Source organism: Trichomycterus rosablanca, chromosome 2, assembly GCF_030014385.1.
Source record: "Trichomycterus rosablanca isolate fTriRos1 chromosome 2, fTriRos1.hap1, whole genome shotgun sequence".
NCBI classification, from domain to species: domain Eukaryota; kingdom Metazoa; phylum Chordata; class Actinopteri; order Siluriformes; family Trichomycteridae; genus Trichomycterus; species Trichomycterus rosablanca.
The window spans coordinates 62134252-62153661 of NC_085989.1; the positions used below are offsets into that span (position 1 = coordinate 62134252).

General features: G+C 43.7%; 1 protein-coding gene across 1 annotated transcript; it reads left to right on the forward strand.

Moving 5' to 3' along the window:
* The first annotated feature begins 4858 nt into the window (after window positions 1-4858).
* LOC134303179 (GTPase IMAP family member 9-like) lies at window positions 4859-5674 on the forward strand. The gene has a single exon (XM_062988510.1). The coding sequence runs from the start codon at window positions 4859-4861 to the stop codon at window positions 5672-5674; it is 816 nt and encodes a 271-aa protein (XP_062844580.1).
* Window positions 5675-19410: the final 13736 nt, after the last annotated feature.

Sequence of the window (19410 nt, forward strand, 5' to 3'; positions counted from 1 at the left end):
AGATACGTGGTGGCGTTTGTGTGTTTACACTGAGAGGGGGGGGAGCATGCTTCGTTGATGTGTTGTTTCACTCTAGATGCTTGTTTATTTTGTTTTGTTTATTAGGATTTTAACGTCATGTTTTACACTTTGATTATATTCATGACAGGAACGTTAGTTACTCATTACACAAGATTCATCAGGTCACAAGTTTATATTGAACACAGTCTTGGACAATTTAGTGTCTCCAATTCACCTCACTTGCATGTCTTTGGACTGTGGGAGGAAATCGGAGCTCCCGGAGGAAACCAACGCGGACACGGGGAGAACATGCAAACTCCACATAGAAAGGACCCAGACCGCCCCACCTGGGGATAGAACCCAGGACCTTCATGCTGTGAGGTGACAGTGCTACCCACTTAGCCACCGTGCCACCCCACTCTAGATACAAATTTACAAATAATATACACAATCAGACCTTTTTTGTCTAATTGAGATGGGTCTTTGTTTTTTATAATTTATTGTTGTAGCGCTGTTCCATGTTGAGTATATAAATAAAGCCATTTAAATAATAAACATTTGATACAATGTTTTTTTTTTAACATTAGTAATTCATTTTACATGTAATTTGGTAATAAATTAATTCAAGCAAAAAAAAAAAAAAAATCTAAGGAGCCACTTGGGAGCCGAAAGAGCCGGCTCTTTTTAGTGAGCCGAGCCAAAAGAACCGGCTCTCTAAAAAGAGCCGAAATTCCCATTACTAATTGAAATATGAAGATACCTCAGAAGTGAGGATTTTAAGGCATCTAGGATTTCGAACAGCCTCCTTCTCAATCTCCTTCTCGGGCAATCCGAGAAGCAAAGCGCGCACACGGCCAGAACATCCACAGCCACTTCCAGAACAGCGGTGACACACGGCGCTTGTGGCAGGGCATCCAGGCCATCACCAACTACAGGACGACTCCACCCGTCTGTGACAGTGATGCCTCCCTTCCAGATGCGCTGAATGACTTCTACGCTCGGTTTGAGGCGCAGAACAACATGTTGGCGAGGAAGATGATCCCACCTTGTGACGACCAGGTGCTTCGTCTCACCACAGCGGACGTGAGGAGAACTCTGCACAGAGTCAACCCACGGAAGGCTTCTGGACCAGACAACATTCCTGGCCGAGTGCTCAAAGGATGTGCAGACCAGCTGGCAGATGTATTCACTGACATCTTCAACATCTCCCTGAGCAGCGCCATCGTTCCAACATGCCTCAAGACGACCACCATCGTACCCGTGCCAAAGAAGTCATCTGTGTCATGCTTCAACGACTATCGTCCCGTAGCACTCACGCCTATCATCATGAAGTGCTTCGAGAAACTAGTCATGAGGCATATTAAGACCCTACTGCCTCCCACCATGGACCCACTGCAGTTTGCGTACCGTCCTAACCGCTCAACGGACGACGCCATATCCACCACACTTCACCTGGCTTCAACACACCTGGACAGAAAGAACACTTACGTCAGGATGCTGTTCATAGACTTTAGCTCAGCATTCAACACCATCATTCCTCAGCATCTAATTGGAAAGCTGAGCACGCTGGGCCTGAACACCTCTCTCTGCAACTGGATCCTGGACTTCTTGACTGAGAGACCTCAGTCCGTCCGGATCGGTAAGAACACCTCCAGCACCACCACACTGAGCACCGGCGCTCCCCAAGGCTGTGTGCTCAGTCCACTGCTGTTTACTCTGCTTAGGCACGACTGTACAGCAATGCACAGCTTGAATTCCATCGTTAAGTTTGCAGACGACACAACTGTGGTGGGACTCATCAGCAACAACGATGAGTCAGCGTACAGAGAGGAGGTACAACATCTAACGAACTGGTGCCAAGTCAACAACCTGTCTCTGAATGTGGATAAAACCAAAGAGATGGTCATTGACTTTAGAAAGACACTAAGGGACCACTCCCCACTGCACATCGACGGCTCATCTGCTGAGATCGTCAAGAGCACCAAATTTCTTGGTGTTCATCTGGAGGAGAATCTCACCTGGACCCTTAACACCAGTTCCATCACCAAGAAAGCCCAGCAGTGTCTCTACTTTTTGAGAAGACTGAGGAAAGCTCATCTGCCACCCCCCATTCTCACCACGTTCTACAGAGGAACAATCGAGAGCATCCTGAGCGGCTGCATCACTGTCTGGTTCGGAAATTGTACTGCGTCGGACCGCAAGACTCTCCAGCGAGTAGTGAGGACAGCTGAAAAGATCATCGGGGTCGCTCTTCCATCTCTCACGGACATTTTTAACACCCGCTGCATCACATGGACTTTTTACTCTGCTCCCGTCTGGGAGACGATACCGCAGCATCCGGACTAACACAACCAGACTGTGTAACAGTTTTATCCCTCAAGCAATCAGACTTCTAAACTCAGGACTGTAACAATTTCCTCCGGACATTTTCTGCTGCCACACACTGATCTGTATTGACTGTTACTTGCATTTTTGACTATGTTACTTGCATTTTTGCACACCTCCTGGAAATGCACAATAATTTCTGCACCTTACTTGTATTTTGCACCTTATTTACTTTTTAGGCACCTTATCTGCATTGCCAATTTTACGCTGCTAATGTACAACATGTCACTACCTCATGAACCATTGTACCATCTATTCACCATCATGTACTAACACATCTTTAGTCATGTCTTCTAATTACTTGTTTAGATTAGGGATAATTAGGAATATCTTTTGTAGTTATTTATTATAGGATTTTTTGTATTATTGTTGCACTGTTTTGTATTGTCTTGCACTTTTTGTACCGTGTTACACCATGATCCTAGAGGAACGCTGTTTCGTTTCAATATGTACTTGTATGTAGCTGAAATGACAATAAAACCTCTCTGACTCTGACTTTTAGTTCATTTAATTCTGTGTTTATATGCTTTGTGTAAATCATGTATTTATTTAAAGTTTCCTCCAGACCACCCAAGAAGGATGGGCCCTGCTGAGTCTGGTTCCTCTCAAGGTTTCTTCCTGTAATTTTCAGGGAGTTTTTCCTTGCCACAGTCGCCCTCGGCTTGCTCAACAGGGGTTTTTGTATCTGTTGGTCATGGATTTTGTAAAGTTGCTTTGAGACAATGTCTATTGTAAAAAGCGCTATATAAATAAAGTTGACTTGACTTGACTACAAGTACAGAGCAACGAAATGCAGTTTAGCATCTAACCAGAAGTGCAATAGGCAGAAGGTGCAGGATATACAGTATTTATGATATACATTATTTACAGTGGGTAAATAGCAGTGGTATGAACAGGATCTATAAACTATACTATAAACAAGATATGTAGCTAAAAACAATATACATATTAACGTGCAGATTAATATTAAGGTGCTATGCAGGTTAAAGTGATTAAGGTGCTATGTACATGATTAAGGAATGTATATGTAAAAACATGGTAAACAGATGTATACAGTATATATGGGATTTATGTACAAATGAGGTATGTACCAATGAAATACTAAGCAGAAAAAGAATAAAATGTTTGTAGTGCATTTAGCTAGGAGGAGAGATGTGTGTGTTGAGGGGGGGGGGGGGGGTAGTCTGGGACAGAGTTTAATATGGAGACAGCTCTGGTTCTTGGTCTGGAGTCTTCTGAAGTGCCTGCCAGAGGGGCAAACAGTCCATGTGCAGTATGGGAGGCGTCCTTAAGAATGCTGCGAGCTCGACGCAGACAGCGTTTCCTCTGGACGTCCTCAATGGGTGGAAGTGGAGTCCCTGTGATGCGCTGGGCCGTTTTCACAACTCGTTGCAGTGCCTTGCTGTTCGCAACAGTGCAGTTTCCATACCAGACTGTGATACTGCTGGTCAGGATACTTTCTATTGTGGTACAAGTTCACCAGGATGGCCAAAGACAGGTGGTGTTTCCTGAGTGTCCTCAGGAAGGAGAGGCGCTGGTGAGCCTTCTTGGCCAAGCTGGAGGTGTTGGTGGTCCAGGACAGGTCCTCCGAAATATGGGTCCCCAAAAACTTGAAGCTGGAGACACGTTCAACAGCTATTCCGTCTATGTGGATGGGGTCATGCGTGCCTCCTCCTTCCCTCCTAAAATCCACGATGAGCTCTTTGGTTTTGTTGTTGTTGAGGAGCAGGTTGTTGTCCTCACACCATGTGGCCAGGTGCTGTACCTCCTCCCTGTAGGCTGTCTTATCGTTGTTACTGATGAGTCCAATCACCGTGGTGTCGTCAGCAAACTTAATTATGGAATTGGATCCATGCACAGGCCTGCAGTCGTGGGTGAAAAGGGAGTAGAGCAATGAGCTCAGCACACAGCCCTGTGGTACCCCTGTATTGAGTGAGATGGTGATGGAGTAGGTGTGGCCTGACCTAACACGCTGGAGTGTTTCGGCACTGGTATGATGGAGGTGGATTTGAAGCATGTTGGTACAGTTGCCTGGGTGAGGGACAGGTTGAAGATGTCTGTAAAAATTCCAGTCAGCTGCTCCGCACATGCTCTCAGCACTCTCCCGGGAATGCCGTCTGGACCAGCAGCTTTGCGAGCGTTGATCTGGCTCAGTGCTGTGTAGACGTCTGTAGAGGAGAGTGAGAGGGGCTGGAGGTCTGCAGAGAGTCTGGTCTGAGTAGCCGTCTCCCTGTTGCCTCTGTCAAAGCGAGCATAAAAGTCATTTAGCTCGTTCAGGAAGGAGACATCTGTAGTTACCAGGGTGGAGTTGCTGGGTTTGTAGTTGCTGATGACCTGGATGCCCTGCCACATGCGTCGGGGGTCGGAGTGTTCCTCTACCTTTAGCTTGTAGCAGTGCTTGGCCTTTTTGATGCCCCTCCTCAGGTTCACCCTGGATGTGCTGTAGGCCTGTGCGTCACCTGTTCTGAAGGCGATGTTGCGGGCTTTCAGCAGAAGACCAGTAAGAGATCCAGAGATCAGATCTGCTGTAATGGACCAGGAAGAACGGAGGATCGTGCTGCTGGGGAGGACTGGTGTTGGGAAAAGTGCAACAGGAAACACCATCCAGGGAAGAAATGCTTTCAGATCAGAACGATCTTTATATACTGTTACAAAACACAGTGAACTTGCCGAAGCTGAGATAGGAGGAAACCGTGTACTTGTGGTTGATACACCAGGATTTATTGACACAGCACTGCCTCAAGATCAGTTAGCGAGGGAGTTTGGCAGGAGTGTTTATCTCTCACAACCAGAAGTTCATGCATTCATTCTGGTTTTTAAATATGATTCATTTACAGAATGTGAAGAGGAAATTATTAAGAAGTTACAGCAGGTTTATGGTGAGCAGGTTACAGATCACATGATCATTTTGTTTACTCATGGTGACGGAAGGAAGGTAGGAAATAAAGTAATAGATCAGGAAAGAGACAAAAATGAACATCTCAGAAGGGTTTTAGATCAGTGTGGAGGAAGATTTCACATCTTTAATAATGCAGAACCACAGAACAGACAGCAGGTGGCTGAACTTCTGCAGGAGATAGACAGGATGGTGCAGTGGAATAGAGGATTCTGCACTAATGGGATGTATAAGGAAGTTAACAGTTCATGCTGGGACAAATTCTGGCAAAAAGACGTGTTTATAATAGCAGTTCGTATTTTGAATCAGAAGTGGAGGCAGGTAGAGAGACTGAGTCGACAGTTTTCAGTGCAGGTGCAGAGAAGTAGTATGGAGCAGTTAAATTTGATGTAGGAACTAGTAGCTGGGGGTGGAGAAATCAGAGGTTCTGTTCTGGGGCAGAAGTGAAGTAGATTTGAATTAATGAGAGATTAAAATCACAAGGAGACAAAGAGATCATCATTTTTATGATACTATAATAGTTTCTATCTTTATATTAGAATGATTGATGTATAAGCATCTATATAACACATCCACACAATCTACACACAACTAAATCAAACTAAATAAATACTTACTGTAAATCTAATATACAGTGTATCACAAAAGTGAGTACACCCTGTCACGTGGGAGAGAAAGGACTCAAGTGCGGAGGTTTAAATAAATAAAAGTTTATTTATTAACAGAAAAACACAGAACATCACACACAAGACAGAACTCAAAAACAAACATAAGGAACCCCGATGGACTTCAGCTGGGGAATGCAGGCAGCAACAAAAAAAAGAAAAGAAGAAAACTAAAAGACGCTGGGCGCGAACCCCGGCCGCTCGGGTGAGAGCCGGGCGCGTAACCAGCGCGCTGCTGCAGCGGGGAAAAGCAGATGACTACATGCGCTTAAGGCGCTACAATTATTTGAAGCTACAAAGCCTCGAAATCGCCTCAGGCGCAGTTCGAGGTAACAGACGGCTCCTTCATCAGCCGCAGCTAGAGCCAATCTGTTAAAGCACACAAAAGGGTGCGGATTTGAACCGGGGAGGCTGGCAGGACAGCCGCGCACTTAGCGGTGTCGCCACCCAGCGGTTGCTGAATCCCAGAATAATTATTTTTAAGCTACCGAAAACCCCGAAATCGCCACTGGCGAAGTTCGGGGGAAACAGAGGGCTCCGTCATCAGCCGCAGCTAGAGCCACCCTGTTATGAGAACTGAGTAAAGAAAACCGGTTAACAAAACAGTTACCCAAGCTCCTAGTGCGGATTCGAACCGGGGGTGCTGGCAGACCAACCGAGTGTCTTACCGAGACGCCACCCACCGGCTGCCGAATACCACAGCTAGATTAGCTAGGTAAACATTAGCGGGGAGAGGACCAGCGCCGTGTCACGGGGCTGGCTTCCCCCGCTAATGCTAAATGCTAACGGGTAAAATAAACACAGTACGAGGACTGCACGACATCGCACCACGCTACTTCTAAGAAGGTAAAAGAAAAGCTAATTACCTCAACCTTGCAGTCTACACACCCTGATGGCCTAATGCCACCGGGGGTACCTCTAAAACTACAAAAGAAGCGTGGGGGAGCCGTCAGCAGTCCCCACGGACACCGCAGTGCCCAAAACAAAAGGAGCAAACAAGACAAAAGGTGCGACACCTGCAGCCAGGCGGCGTGCCCTTAAATAAGGGAGCCGCAGCTGCAGGTCGTTCACCCTAACGAGCTGGCCTCTTATTAAAGGCCTAGCTCTGTACTGCTCTGTAAGGCCTGTGACGTCAGGAAAGAGTGGTAAGTCCCACAAACGCCACAGAACCATTACAGTACCCCCTCCTTAAAGGGACCTCTCCTGAGGTCCCTAGCCAGCGGTCCAGTTCCCCCAGGTTGCTACTGGCAACCGGGGGATTTCCCCAGGTTGCTATAAGCAACCAGGGAGTGCCCCCCCAAAAAAATTATTGGGAGAGAATGGGGGTCCTCCACTGAGTCCAGAAATGGTCGCACCTTTCTGTCACGTGGGAGAGAAAGGACTCAAATGCGGAGGTTAAAGTAAATAAAAGTTTATTTATTAACAGAAAAACACAGAACATCACACACAAGACAGAACTCAAAAACAAACATAAGGAACCCCGATGGACTTTAGCTGGGGAATGCAGGCAGCAACAAAAAGAAAAGAAGAAAACTAAAAGACGCTGGGCGCGAACCCCGGCCGCTCGGGTGAGAGCCGGGCGCGTAACCAGCGCGCTGCTGCAGCGGGGGGAAGCAGATGACTTCATGCGCTTAAGGCGCTACAATTATTTGAAGCTACAAAGCCTCGAAATCGCCTCAGGCGCAGTTCGAGGTAACAGACGGCTCCGTTATCAGCCGCAGCTAGAGCCAATCTGTTAAAGCACACGAAAAGGGTGCAGATTCGAACCGGGTGAGCTGGCAGAACGGCCACGCGCTTGGCGGTGTCGCCACCCAGCGGTTGCAGAATCCCAGACTACATGTTTTGAGCTACAAAGCCCCGAAATCGCCTCAGGCGCAGTTCGGGGTAACAGACGGCTCCTTCATCAGCCGCAGCTAGAGCCAATCTGTTAAAGCACACAAAAGGGTGCGGATTCGAACCGGGGAGGCTGGCAGGACAGCCGCGCACTTAGCGGTGTCGCCACCCAGCGGTTGCTGAATCCCAGAATAATTATTTTTAAGCTACCGAAAACCCCGAAATCGCCACTGGCGAAGTTCGGGGGAAACAGAGGGCTCCGTCATCAGCCGCAGCTAGAGCCACCCTGTTATGAGAACTGAGTAAAGAAAACCGGTTAACAAAACAGTTACCCAAGCTCCTAGTGCGGATTCGAACCGGGGGTGCTGGCAGACCAACCGAGTGTCTTACCGAGACGCCACCCACCGGCTGCCGAATACCACAGCTAGATTAGCTAGGTAAACATTAGCGGGGAGAGGACCAGCGCCGTGTCACGGGGCTGGCTTCCCCCGCTAATGCTAAATGCTAACGGGTAAAATAAACACAGTACGAGGACTGCACGACATCGCACCACGCTACTTCTAAGAAGGTAAAAGAAAAGCTAATTACCTCAACCTTGCAGTCTACACACCCTGATGGCCTAATGCCACCGGGGGTACCTCTAAAACTACAAAAGAAGCGTGGGGGAGCCGTCAGCAGTCCCCACGGACACCGCAGTGCCCAAAACAAAAGGAGCAAACAAGACAAAAGGTGCGACACCTGCAGCCAGGCGGCGTGCCCTTAAATAAGGGAGCCGCAGCTGCAGGTCGTTCACCCTAACGAGCTGGCCTCTTATTAAAGGCCTAGCTCTGTACTGCTCTGTAAGGCCTGTGACGTCAGGGAAGAGTGGTAAGTCCCACAAACGCCACAGAACCATTACACACCCCTCACATTTCTGCAAATATTTCATTATATATTTTCATGGGACAACACTATAGACATGAAACTTGGATATAACTTAGAGTAGTCAGTGTACAACTTGTATAGCAGTGTAGATTTACTGTCTTCTGAAAATAACACAACACACAGCCATTAATGTCTAAATAGCTGCAACATAAGTGAGTACACCCCACAGTGAACATGTCCAAATTGTGCCCAAAGTGTCAATATTTTGTGTGACCACCATTATTATCCAGCACTGCCTTAACCCTCCTGGGCATGGAATTCACCAGAGCTGCACAGGTTGCTACTGGAATCCTCTTCCACTCCTCCATGATGACATCACGGAGCTGGTGGATGTTAGACACCTTGAACTCCTCCACCTTCCACTTGAGGATGCGCCACAGGTGCTCAATTGGGTTTAGTCCATCACCTTTACCTTCAGCTTCTTCAGCAAGGCAGTTGTCATCTTGGAGGTTGTGTTTGTGGTCGTTATCCTGTTGGAAAACTGCCATGAGGCCCAGTTTTCGAAGGGAGGGGATCATGCTCTGTTTTAGAATGCAGTACATGTTGGAATTCATGTTTCTCTCAATGAACTGCAGCTCCCCAGTGCCAGCAACACTCATGCAGCCCAAGACCATGATGCTACCACCACCATGCTTGACTGTAGGCAAGATACAGTTGTCTTGGTACTTCTCACCAGGGCGCCGCCACACATGCTGGACACCATCTGAGCCAAACAAGTTTATCTTGGTCTCGTCAGACCACAGGGCATTCCAGTAATCCATGTTCTTGGACTGCTTGTCTTCAGCAAACTGTTTGCGGGCTTTCTTGTGCGTCAGCTTCCTTCTGGGATGACGACCATGCAGACCGAGTTGATGCAGTGTGCGGCGTATGGTCTGAGCACTGACAGGCCACGTCTTCAACCTCTGCAGCAATGCTGGCAGCACTCATGTGTCTATTTTTTAAGGCCAACCTCTGGATATGACGCCGAACACGTGGACTCAACTTCTTTGGTCGACCCTGGCGAAGCCTGTTCCGAGTGGAACCTGTCCTGGAAAACCGCTGTATGACCTTGGCCACCATGCTGTAGCTCAGTTTCAGGGTGTTAGCAATCTTCTTATAGCCCAGGCCATCTTTGTGGAGAGCAACAAGTCTATTTCTCACATCCTCAGAGAGTTCTTTGCCATGAGGTGCCATGTTGAATATCCAGTGGCCAGTATGAGAGAATTGTACCCAAAACACCAAATTTAACAGCCCTGCTCCCCATTTACACCTGGGACCTTGACACATGACACCAGGGAGGGACAACGACACATTTGGGCACAATTTGGACATGTTCACTGTGGGGTGTACTCACTTATGTTGCCAGCTATTTAGACATTAATGGCTGTGTGTTGAGTTATTTTCAGAAGACAGTAAATCTACACTGCTATACAAGTTGTACACTGACTACTCTAAGTTATATCCAAGTTTCATGTCTATAGTGTTGTTCCATGAAAAGATATAATGAAATATTTGCAGAAATGTGAGGGGAGTACTCACTTTTGTGATACACTGTATATTCATGTAGATAATAGAAATAATCAGCTGTGTAGGAAATGTTAATAAATGTACTGAAATGTACGAAATCTTTATTAACTAATTAAAACCAAAGCAATTTTGTTATAAGGAGAGGCGGAGGACCCAAGAATGCAGAGAAATATATATATATTTATTTCTTATAAACAATATATATATTATAAAACACAAAATTGGAAAAGGATAACAAAAAACAAATCGGGAGAACCCCGATTGAAGCCGCTGGCGCCGCAGGCAACTGAAAAAGACAAAAACGAAAAATATATAAACAAACACAAAAACCGCGAGTCGCGAACCCAGATCGCCTCGTTCGCGTACTCACTGAGCTATCTACTAGCTGGAGAAAAGGGGGAAGGCTCGCGCTTAAAAGGCGCAGAGAACAAACGGTCCCGAACAATGGAGAAGAGAAACAGAAACCGAAACCGGCAGGAGTTTCGGGGTTTCTCGGATCAGCGCTTTCACCAGTCTCACACCGCTGAGCTGGGAGGAAACCGATCTGCTAAGGGAAAAATTGAGAACACAAAATAATAGGTTACTGCGCGGATTCGAACCGACGCTGACAGCGCCACAAACAAACGCTTAGCCCACTAGACTAAGCTGGCACTGATGGGTCCGCCTAATTTAGCGGATAAGATCTCTTCGCTGTACCGGCGGCTAGGCTAACGTTAGCCACCAGCTAACGGATACAGAGGAGATCTGGCAAAAGCGAGGAACAGAACAGCAGCGCGGGGACTGCGCGGGGTCGCACCGATCTTTCCCTTCCTGGAAAAAAACCCCTATTTACCGCTGCCTTTCAGCATACACACCCGACCATTCTAGAAATGCCCGGGGATACCGAACTGACCCTGAAAAAGGGGGTGCAACTGCACAGCCATACGTGTGAAAACAAGAGAGAAGGTGCGACGCCTGCAGCTATGCGAGGCTCACTTAAATAGCGCGAGCGCAGCTGCAGGTCGTTGCACTAATTAGGCAGCCTCCTATTAGAAGCTGTTCTGTGCTCTGTAACACCTGCGACGCTGGGAGCTGGTGGTGCGTTCACCAGACGCCGCAGGTACCCTAACACAAACAAACAAAAGAAAAGCTGCTCCAGAGCGCTCTGGACCTCAGACTGGAGCGAAGGTTCACCTTCCAACATGACAACGACTTGAAGCACACAGCCAAGAGAACAAAGGCGTGGCTTCAGAGAAAGACTGTGAACGTCCTTGAGTGGCTCAGCCAGAGCCCAGACCTGAATCTAATTAAACATCTGTGGAAGGAGCTGGAAATGGGCGTGTACCGACACTCCCCATCCAACCTGACAGAGCTTGCAAGGAAATGCCAAGAGAAATGGGCAAAATGTTCCAGAAACAAGTGGGCCAAGCTCGTAGCTTCTGTCCCAAGATGCCTTGAAGCTGTATTTGCTAAAGCTGCTATTAGGCTATCTTTACTCAAAACATGCAAAATAGTTCAAACAGCTTAAAACATTTAAGTCCATACAACAAAATGGCCAGTTTTAATAAAAAAAAAAAAAAAGTACAGTTTTTAAGTAAAAGTAACCTTTAAACGCAATGTTTTTCATTTAATACTTAACGAGCGTCTGATGTAATACGCTACTCTCTTGCTATTGGTTAAAGCCATCTAATTAGCATATTGTGATTTTTGAGCAAACATAGTGGACGCAGTTGCAGGTGCAGGAAAACAAGTTTCTTGTTAATAGTTGAATATAACTCTGTATTTACTCTCTAAAACGTGGATCACAGACATTCAGTTTGTGTTAAAGCTCTGCTTTGATTGAGATAAACTACAAGTTTGTGTTACTGAAGAACTGTTTTAAATAGCGCGCACGCTAAATTAACTAACGGTCGGTGTTCTGTCGATTTGTCCTACCCATCGACATGTCCTACCGAGCATGTGCACATCAGTTTTGACTCGTTAACTGAAACGCCTATAATTTCGTATAACGTTCGCATAATTCATTTCTGCTAGTGGTTAGTATTGCATGGTTTTAATTTTAATTCTTTAAAAGTGTAATGTTTAAATATATGTAATACCGTTCTTATGCGAGTTAGTTTAATGTTATTTTGTTAGATAACTGTGCAAGGTGCACGAATTGGCTAAACGTGATTGAATGATGTTGCTTAGCCTTAACTGTTAAACTAATGAACGTTGAATTTAACCACATTTATACCTCGGTGTAGTGGTTGTTTTTAGGTGCACTTTTTATACATCTACAGTGGGGTCAAAAAGTATTTAGTCAGCCACTGATTGTGCAGGTTCTCCTACTTAGAAAGATGAGAGAGGTCTGTAATTTTCATCATAGCTACACTTCAACTATGAGAGACAAAATGAGAAAAAAAATCCAGGAAATCACATTGTAGGATTTTTAAAGAATTTATTTGTAAATTATGGTGGAAAATAAGTATTTGGTCACCCACAAACAAGCAAGATTTCTGGCTCTCACAGACCTGTAACTTCTTCTTTAAGAAGCTCTTCTGTCCTCCACTCGTTACCTGTATTAATGGCACCTGTTTGACCTTGTTATCTGTATAAAAGACACCTGTCCACAGCCTCAAACAGTCAGACTCCAAACTCAACCACGGCCAAGACCAAAGAGCTGTCGAAGGACACCAGGAAGAAAATTGTAGACCTGCACCAGGCTGGGAAGAGTGAATCTACAATAGGCAAGCAGGTTGGTGTGTATAAATCAACTGTGGGAGCAATTGTAAGAAAATGGAAGACATACAAGACCATTGATAATCTCGGAGGGACCTGATGAATGACCTGCAGAGAGCTGGGACCAAAGTAACAAAGGCTACCATCAGTAACACACTACGCCGAGAGGGACTCAAATCCTGCAGTGCCAGGCGTGTCCCCCTGCTTAAGCCAGTACATGTCCAGGCCCGTCTGAAGTTTGCCAGAGAGCATATGGATGATCCAGAAGAGGATTGGGAGAATATCATGTGGTCAGATGAAACCACAATGGAACTTTTTGGTAAAAACTCAACTTGTTGTGTTTGGAGCAAGAAGAAGAACCCAAGAACACCATACCTACTGTGAAGCATGGGGGTGGAAACATCATGCTTTGGGGCTGTTTTTCTGCAAAGGGGACAGGACGACTGATCCGTGTTAAGGGAAGAATGAACGGGGTCGTGTATCGTGAGATTTTAAGCCAAAACCTCCTTCCATCAGTGAGAGCATTGAAGATGGAACGTGGCTGGGTCTTCCAGCATGACAATGATCCCAAACACACCGCTCGGGCAACGAAGGAGTGGCTCCGTAAAAAGCATTTCAAGGTCCTGGAGTGGCCTAGCCAGTCTCCAGACCTCAACCCCATAGAAAATTTGTGGAGGGAGTTGAAAGTCCATGTTGCCCAGCGACAGCCCCAAAACATCACTGCTCTAGAGGAGATCTGCATGGAGGAATGGGCCAAAATAGCAGCTACAGTGTGTGCAAACCTGGTGAAGACTTACAGGAAACGTTTGACCTCTGTCATTGCCAACAAAGGTTATGTTACAAAGTATTGAGTTGAACTTTTGTTATTGACCAAATACTTATTTTCCACCATAATTTACAAATAAATTCTTAAAGAATCCTACAATGTGATTTCCTGGATTTTTTTTTCTCATTTTGTCTCTCATAGTTGAAGTGTACCTATGATGAAAATTACAGACCTCTCTCATCTTTCTAAGTAGGAGAACTTGCACAATCAGTGGCTGACTAAATACTTTTTGGCCCCACTGTACATTTGTTTTTGTAGTTGGTATATTATATATATATATAATACATTTTATTTATATAGCACTTTTCAGGACACTCAAAAACGCTTTACATAAAAACTAGACATAAAAACAATCAAAACAATATAAATCATAATACAAAATTAACTCACACATCAATCATCAACAAAATAATGACAAGGAAAACAGAGAAAAAAAACAACAAGACAGTTCATTAAAACAAAGAGGTACAGAACAAACAGCAATAAAACATACTCTAAACATATAAAAAGTAGACAAAACAGGACAGATTCACATACAATCAGGGACTGAGGTCACTGTGATGAGTGGGGAAGTCACTAAAAAAAACTATAAAAGTTTAGGATCCAAGCATATAATCTATTAAAAAGAATAGCAAATTTCATAGTTACAAATTAAATGCCACTCTGAACAGGTGAGTTTTAAGATGCGACTTGAAAGTGGACAAGTCAGGACAATCTCGTAAATGTTTGGGGAGAGCATTCCATAAAGATGGAGCAGCTATGGAAAAGGCCCTGTCACCCCAGGCCCGGTGCTTAGTCCTAGTAGGTATAGACAGTAAGTTAGCCCCAGAAGAACGAAGGCTACGGGAGGGATTGTGATGATGGAGCAGGTCAGCAAGGTAGGAGGGGGACTGATTATGGAGGGCTTTGTAAGTGAACAAAATAATTTTGAACTGAATACGCTGCACAACGGGAAGCCAATGAAGTTTTTGTAGCACAGGTGTAATATGTTCACGGGAGCGAGTATGAGTAAGGAGACGTGCAGCTGAATTCTGGATATACTGAAGTTTTTTTTAGGATTTTGTTAGATGTACCATAAAGGATGCTATTGCAATAATCAATTCTGGATGTGATAAAAGCATAGATCAGGGTTTCGGCGGCAGGAAAAGAGAGTGATGGACGGAGACGTGCTATGTTTTTTAAATGAAAGAAAGCAGTTTTGGTAATTTGATTTACATGGTGTTCAAAAGAGAAATTGCTATCAAAAATTATACCAAGATTCCGGATGGTAGAAGATGGAAACAAGGTATCATTTTCAATGGTAAGTTGAAAATTATTCGTGGTTGTTGCAAGGAATGTAGGACCTATGATGATCATGTCAGAATTTTCACAGTTTAATTTGAGAAAATTGGCTTTCATCCATGATTTCATCTCTGTGATGCAATTTGTCAGAGTGGAGTGAAGTGCAGTATTAATGGATTTGGAGGAGATGTAAAGCTGGACATCATCAGCATAGCAATGAAAATGTAAACCATGCCGACGTATGATGTCACCAAGGGGGAGCATATAAAGAATAAACAGAAGGGGACCAAGCACTGAACCTTGGGGAACGCCTTGGGATAGTGGAACGGTGACAGAACTACATTTGTTAATGTTAACAAACTGCAGTCTGTCTGTGAGATATGACTTTAGCCACGAAAGGGCAGTACCTGTGATGTTGACGGAGGATTCAAGGCGGGACAGAAGAATGGAGTGATTAATGGTGTCAAAAGCTGCAGTAAAGTCGAGGAGGATAAGAATGCTAATTTGTCCAGAGTCTGAGGAGAGAAGAAGATAATTTGTAACTTTAAGGAGAGCTGACTCAGTGCTGTGCTGGGGGCGGAAACCAGATTGAAATGATTCAAACAAATTATTGGAAGTGAGGTGATCTTTGAGCTGTGCGGCAACAACACGTTCCAGTATTTTTGACAGAAATGGAAGATTGGAAATGGGCCGAAAGTTACTCATGATGTCAGAGTTAAGTCCAGGTTTTTTAAGTATGGGAGTAACAGCAGCCAATTTCAGTGTTTGAGGGACTGAACCAGAACTAAGAGAGGAATTGATTATCTCTATGAGAAGTGACGAAATAACTGGAAAATAACCCTTAACAATTGTTGATGGAGCAGGATCCAAAACACAAGTGGTGCTCCGCATTCCTGTCATGATCTTCGATAGCTCCAAGTGAGACACAGGTGAGAACTGAGACAGAGGCTGAGTGATAAATTGAGGTGAAACAGGCGAAAAAACAGAGATGACCGGGGAGACTGTCAGAAAATTGTGAATAGTCTCAACCTTTGTTTGAAAAAACAAAAGGTAAGCGTTGCACTTGTTGTCAACTGGTTTGAGAAGTTTATTTATTGTGGAGAAGAGAGTCTTAGGATTTGTTGATCCAGCATGTATGAGTTCTGAATAGTAAGTGGACCGGGCTGTCATAAGGGCGTCCTTATACTGTTGAAGATAATCAGAATAAATCTGATGATGTACTGTTAGACCGGATTTCTTATGAAGTCTTTCAAGCTGACATTTACGGGATTTCATTTGGTGAAGCTCAATTGTGTACCATGGTGTAGAATGACTAAATGAAACAAATTTGGTTCTCAAAGGAGCCAGCTCATCAAGACATGAGGCGAGTATGTCATTATAGTAATCGACAAGGTCAGATGAATTGCTAGACAATAAAGGACAAGCAGACATCTTTTTAAAAAGAGAATCTGAGAAAACAGAGGGAGAGATATGTTTAAGATTCCTGAAGGATATTTTACGTTTAGCTCTAGTGATGGGCTTAGTGACCTCAATGTCCATGATGACTGTCAAATGATCAGAGACAGTAAGGTCATGGCTAGACGGCTGGTGAACTAAGACACCACACTGTAAACCTGAACAAGTTCAACTGACTAAAATTTTTTGAGGAAACTGATTACCTCAAAACATTTAAGTCGACAAACTCTATTGTTTAAAGTAAACAAAACTTAAATTTATTACATGTACTGTGCTTCATAAAATTGATTACACTTTACTTAATATTAAATGTTTTCATAACTATATTAATTTCATTTCATTTGATTTTTAAAAAATGTATACAGTGAACTTAAAATTGTAATGTTTTCCATACTACATTCATTAAATTTAATACTACTCAAAACTTTGAGAACTTTTAAGTTTGATATATTCAAATATTATTATTATTAGGTATACAAGTAAAAAAAATTTTGTCCGATGGAGTCTTAATTATCTCAAATATTTTAACCAGCAAGTACTCAAATAAGTCTATTACCTTACTTAAAATATTTTAGGAAACTAATTACCTCAAAGTATTTACGTAAACATTACTTAAATAAGTTAAAAAAAGTTTGAACCAGGCATTAGTTTAAATAAGGTTGTCGTCTGTTTACATATTAATTCAGGAGGTTTTTTTATTTATTTTTTTAATCCAATGTAATAAACAATAGTTCAATTACTTTTTACAAAATAAAACAGAGTAAAACTTTATCTCAGGTCTAATCATGCAAAATAGTTCAAACAGCTTAAAACATTTAAGTCCATACAACGAAATGGCCAGTTTTAATTAAACCTGAAGTTAAACCTGCCTCCTGTGAGGTTCAAGTTAAGCCTCAATTTAGTCCTGCAACAGCTCTAATCTTCCTTCAAGAAATCAAATTAGATAATTCAGAATTAGGATTAATCTAGGTCTATTTAGAGCCATGACTGAGAAAGCAGATTTCTTTTAATCTACTTTAAAAGGCTGTTTTAGTCTAGGACTAGGCTTAATCTCTGTCTGGGAAATCACCCCTAAATCACTCAGTATTTGCTACCATGTAAACATTATATGTGGAGCACAGAAGAAAAACATTCCTGCTATTTCCTGCTGCTTCCTGTTTACTCTGTTACATGACTCACTGTTGTTAGTGGTTTCATGGGACGAGCTGCTGTTCTCTGAAATCACGTGACCTGGTTGTTATGTAAAGTCATGACCTGTTTTATTACACAATTAAATCACATTAAATAAAACCTATTTGTCTCTATCCAAAGTGCCACAACACCATCTGGAATTCTGCTGTCAGAGTGACATTTGTTGTGCACAAGTACTGTTACTTCCAGTGGTCAGTATATCGGTTTTGGACAACAGAACAAAAATCCCTGTTGAGCAAGTCGAGAACGACGGTGGCAGGAAAAACTCCCTGAAAATTACAGGAACCTTGAGAGGAAGCAGACTCAGCAGGAACCCCCGTCCTGTACCTGGGTGACAGAACAGGTACAGGAACTACCTCTACCCGAGGCTAAATACAAGCACTAAATGGGGCAGGGTCCTCAATTACACCTAAAAACATGGTCATGGTGAATAAACCACAAACTCAACAATCAGCATCTAACAACAAAACATACAAAAGAAAGAGAAAAGATTATCAGAGTTTTAATAACAAACCTAATTCTGTCGGCAACCTTGTTCTATTTGTCTGTTTTTTTTTTATTTGTTTTTTTTTTTACAATTGTTTTATTGATAGTCTTAGTATTAGGCTGCATATGAAGCAACATCAGATTTTGACCAATGGCAAAACTACTATTTTAAGTACACTGTATAGGATTATGTGTGTGGATTGAGACAAGCACAGCCATTCAGTTTGCCATCTAAGCAGTCTCCTCTCTGCTCCATCAGGATTAGCCACTTTTTTTATACCAATGCATTTGTTTATGGATTTGATTGTGATTATTGTGTTGACGGTGCTGCGTCCACAATCCAGACTGGATTTGCTGCCCTTCAGACTGAAGGCTCAGGTAATAAATTAAAAGCACTATAATTTAAGAAATGTCGTTACACCTACCGTGTAATGCAAGTGTGGCTGTACCAATGGTGGGATGGATTACAATCTTTGTAATTTTACCGTAAGGAAACACTACAGACGATGCCACCCTGGGAATTTCACCCAGATAAATAATTACCCCAAAAAAAGGGAAGGCACTCGGGTTTGTATAGCAAATCAGCAAGAGGCGTGTGTTTATAGGAAAAATAAAACACTTAAAGGAAAACTTCTTCCAACCAGTATTATCTAGACAAGTTATAAAATACATCTTAAAATATACAGTATAATTAAAACTTGGTCCAAATCAGGGCAATAACTGTTATTACTAAGATCAGCAAAAGCCACAATATTTGGATTGCCGGTTACAGGGGACCAACAGTTCTACAAACAAAGTAAATACAATAAATGTAAGAAATAAATCTTCTTCTTCTTTCGGCTTTTCCCTTTTCAGCGGTCGCCACAGCGAGTCATCCTCCTCCATCTCACTCTGTCCACTGCGTCCTCTGTCCTCACCCCAACTACTTCCATGTCCTCTCTAACTGCATCCATATACCTCCTCTTTGGCCTTCCTCTTTGTCTTTTTCCTGGCAGCTGCATATCTAACATCCTTCTACCAATATACCCGCTGTCCCTCCTCTGGACATGTCCAAACCATCTCAGTCTGGCCTCTCTAACTTTATCTCCTAGTTGTTTAACCTGTGCTGTACCTCTGATGATCTCATTCCTAACCTTATCCATCCTTGTCACTCCCAAGGAGAACCTCAACATCTTCAGTTCTGCCACTTCCAGTTCTTTCTCCTGTCTTTTTGTCAATGCCACTGTCTCCAAACCATACAGCATAGCTGGTCTCACCACTGT

Bases quoted from the DNA above. Each gene is read 5' to 3' on its own strand.
- LOC134303179 (XM_062988510.1), top strand. From the start codon at position 4,859: ATGTTGCGGGCTTTCAGCAGAAGACCAGTAAGAGATCCAGAGATCAGA.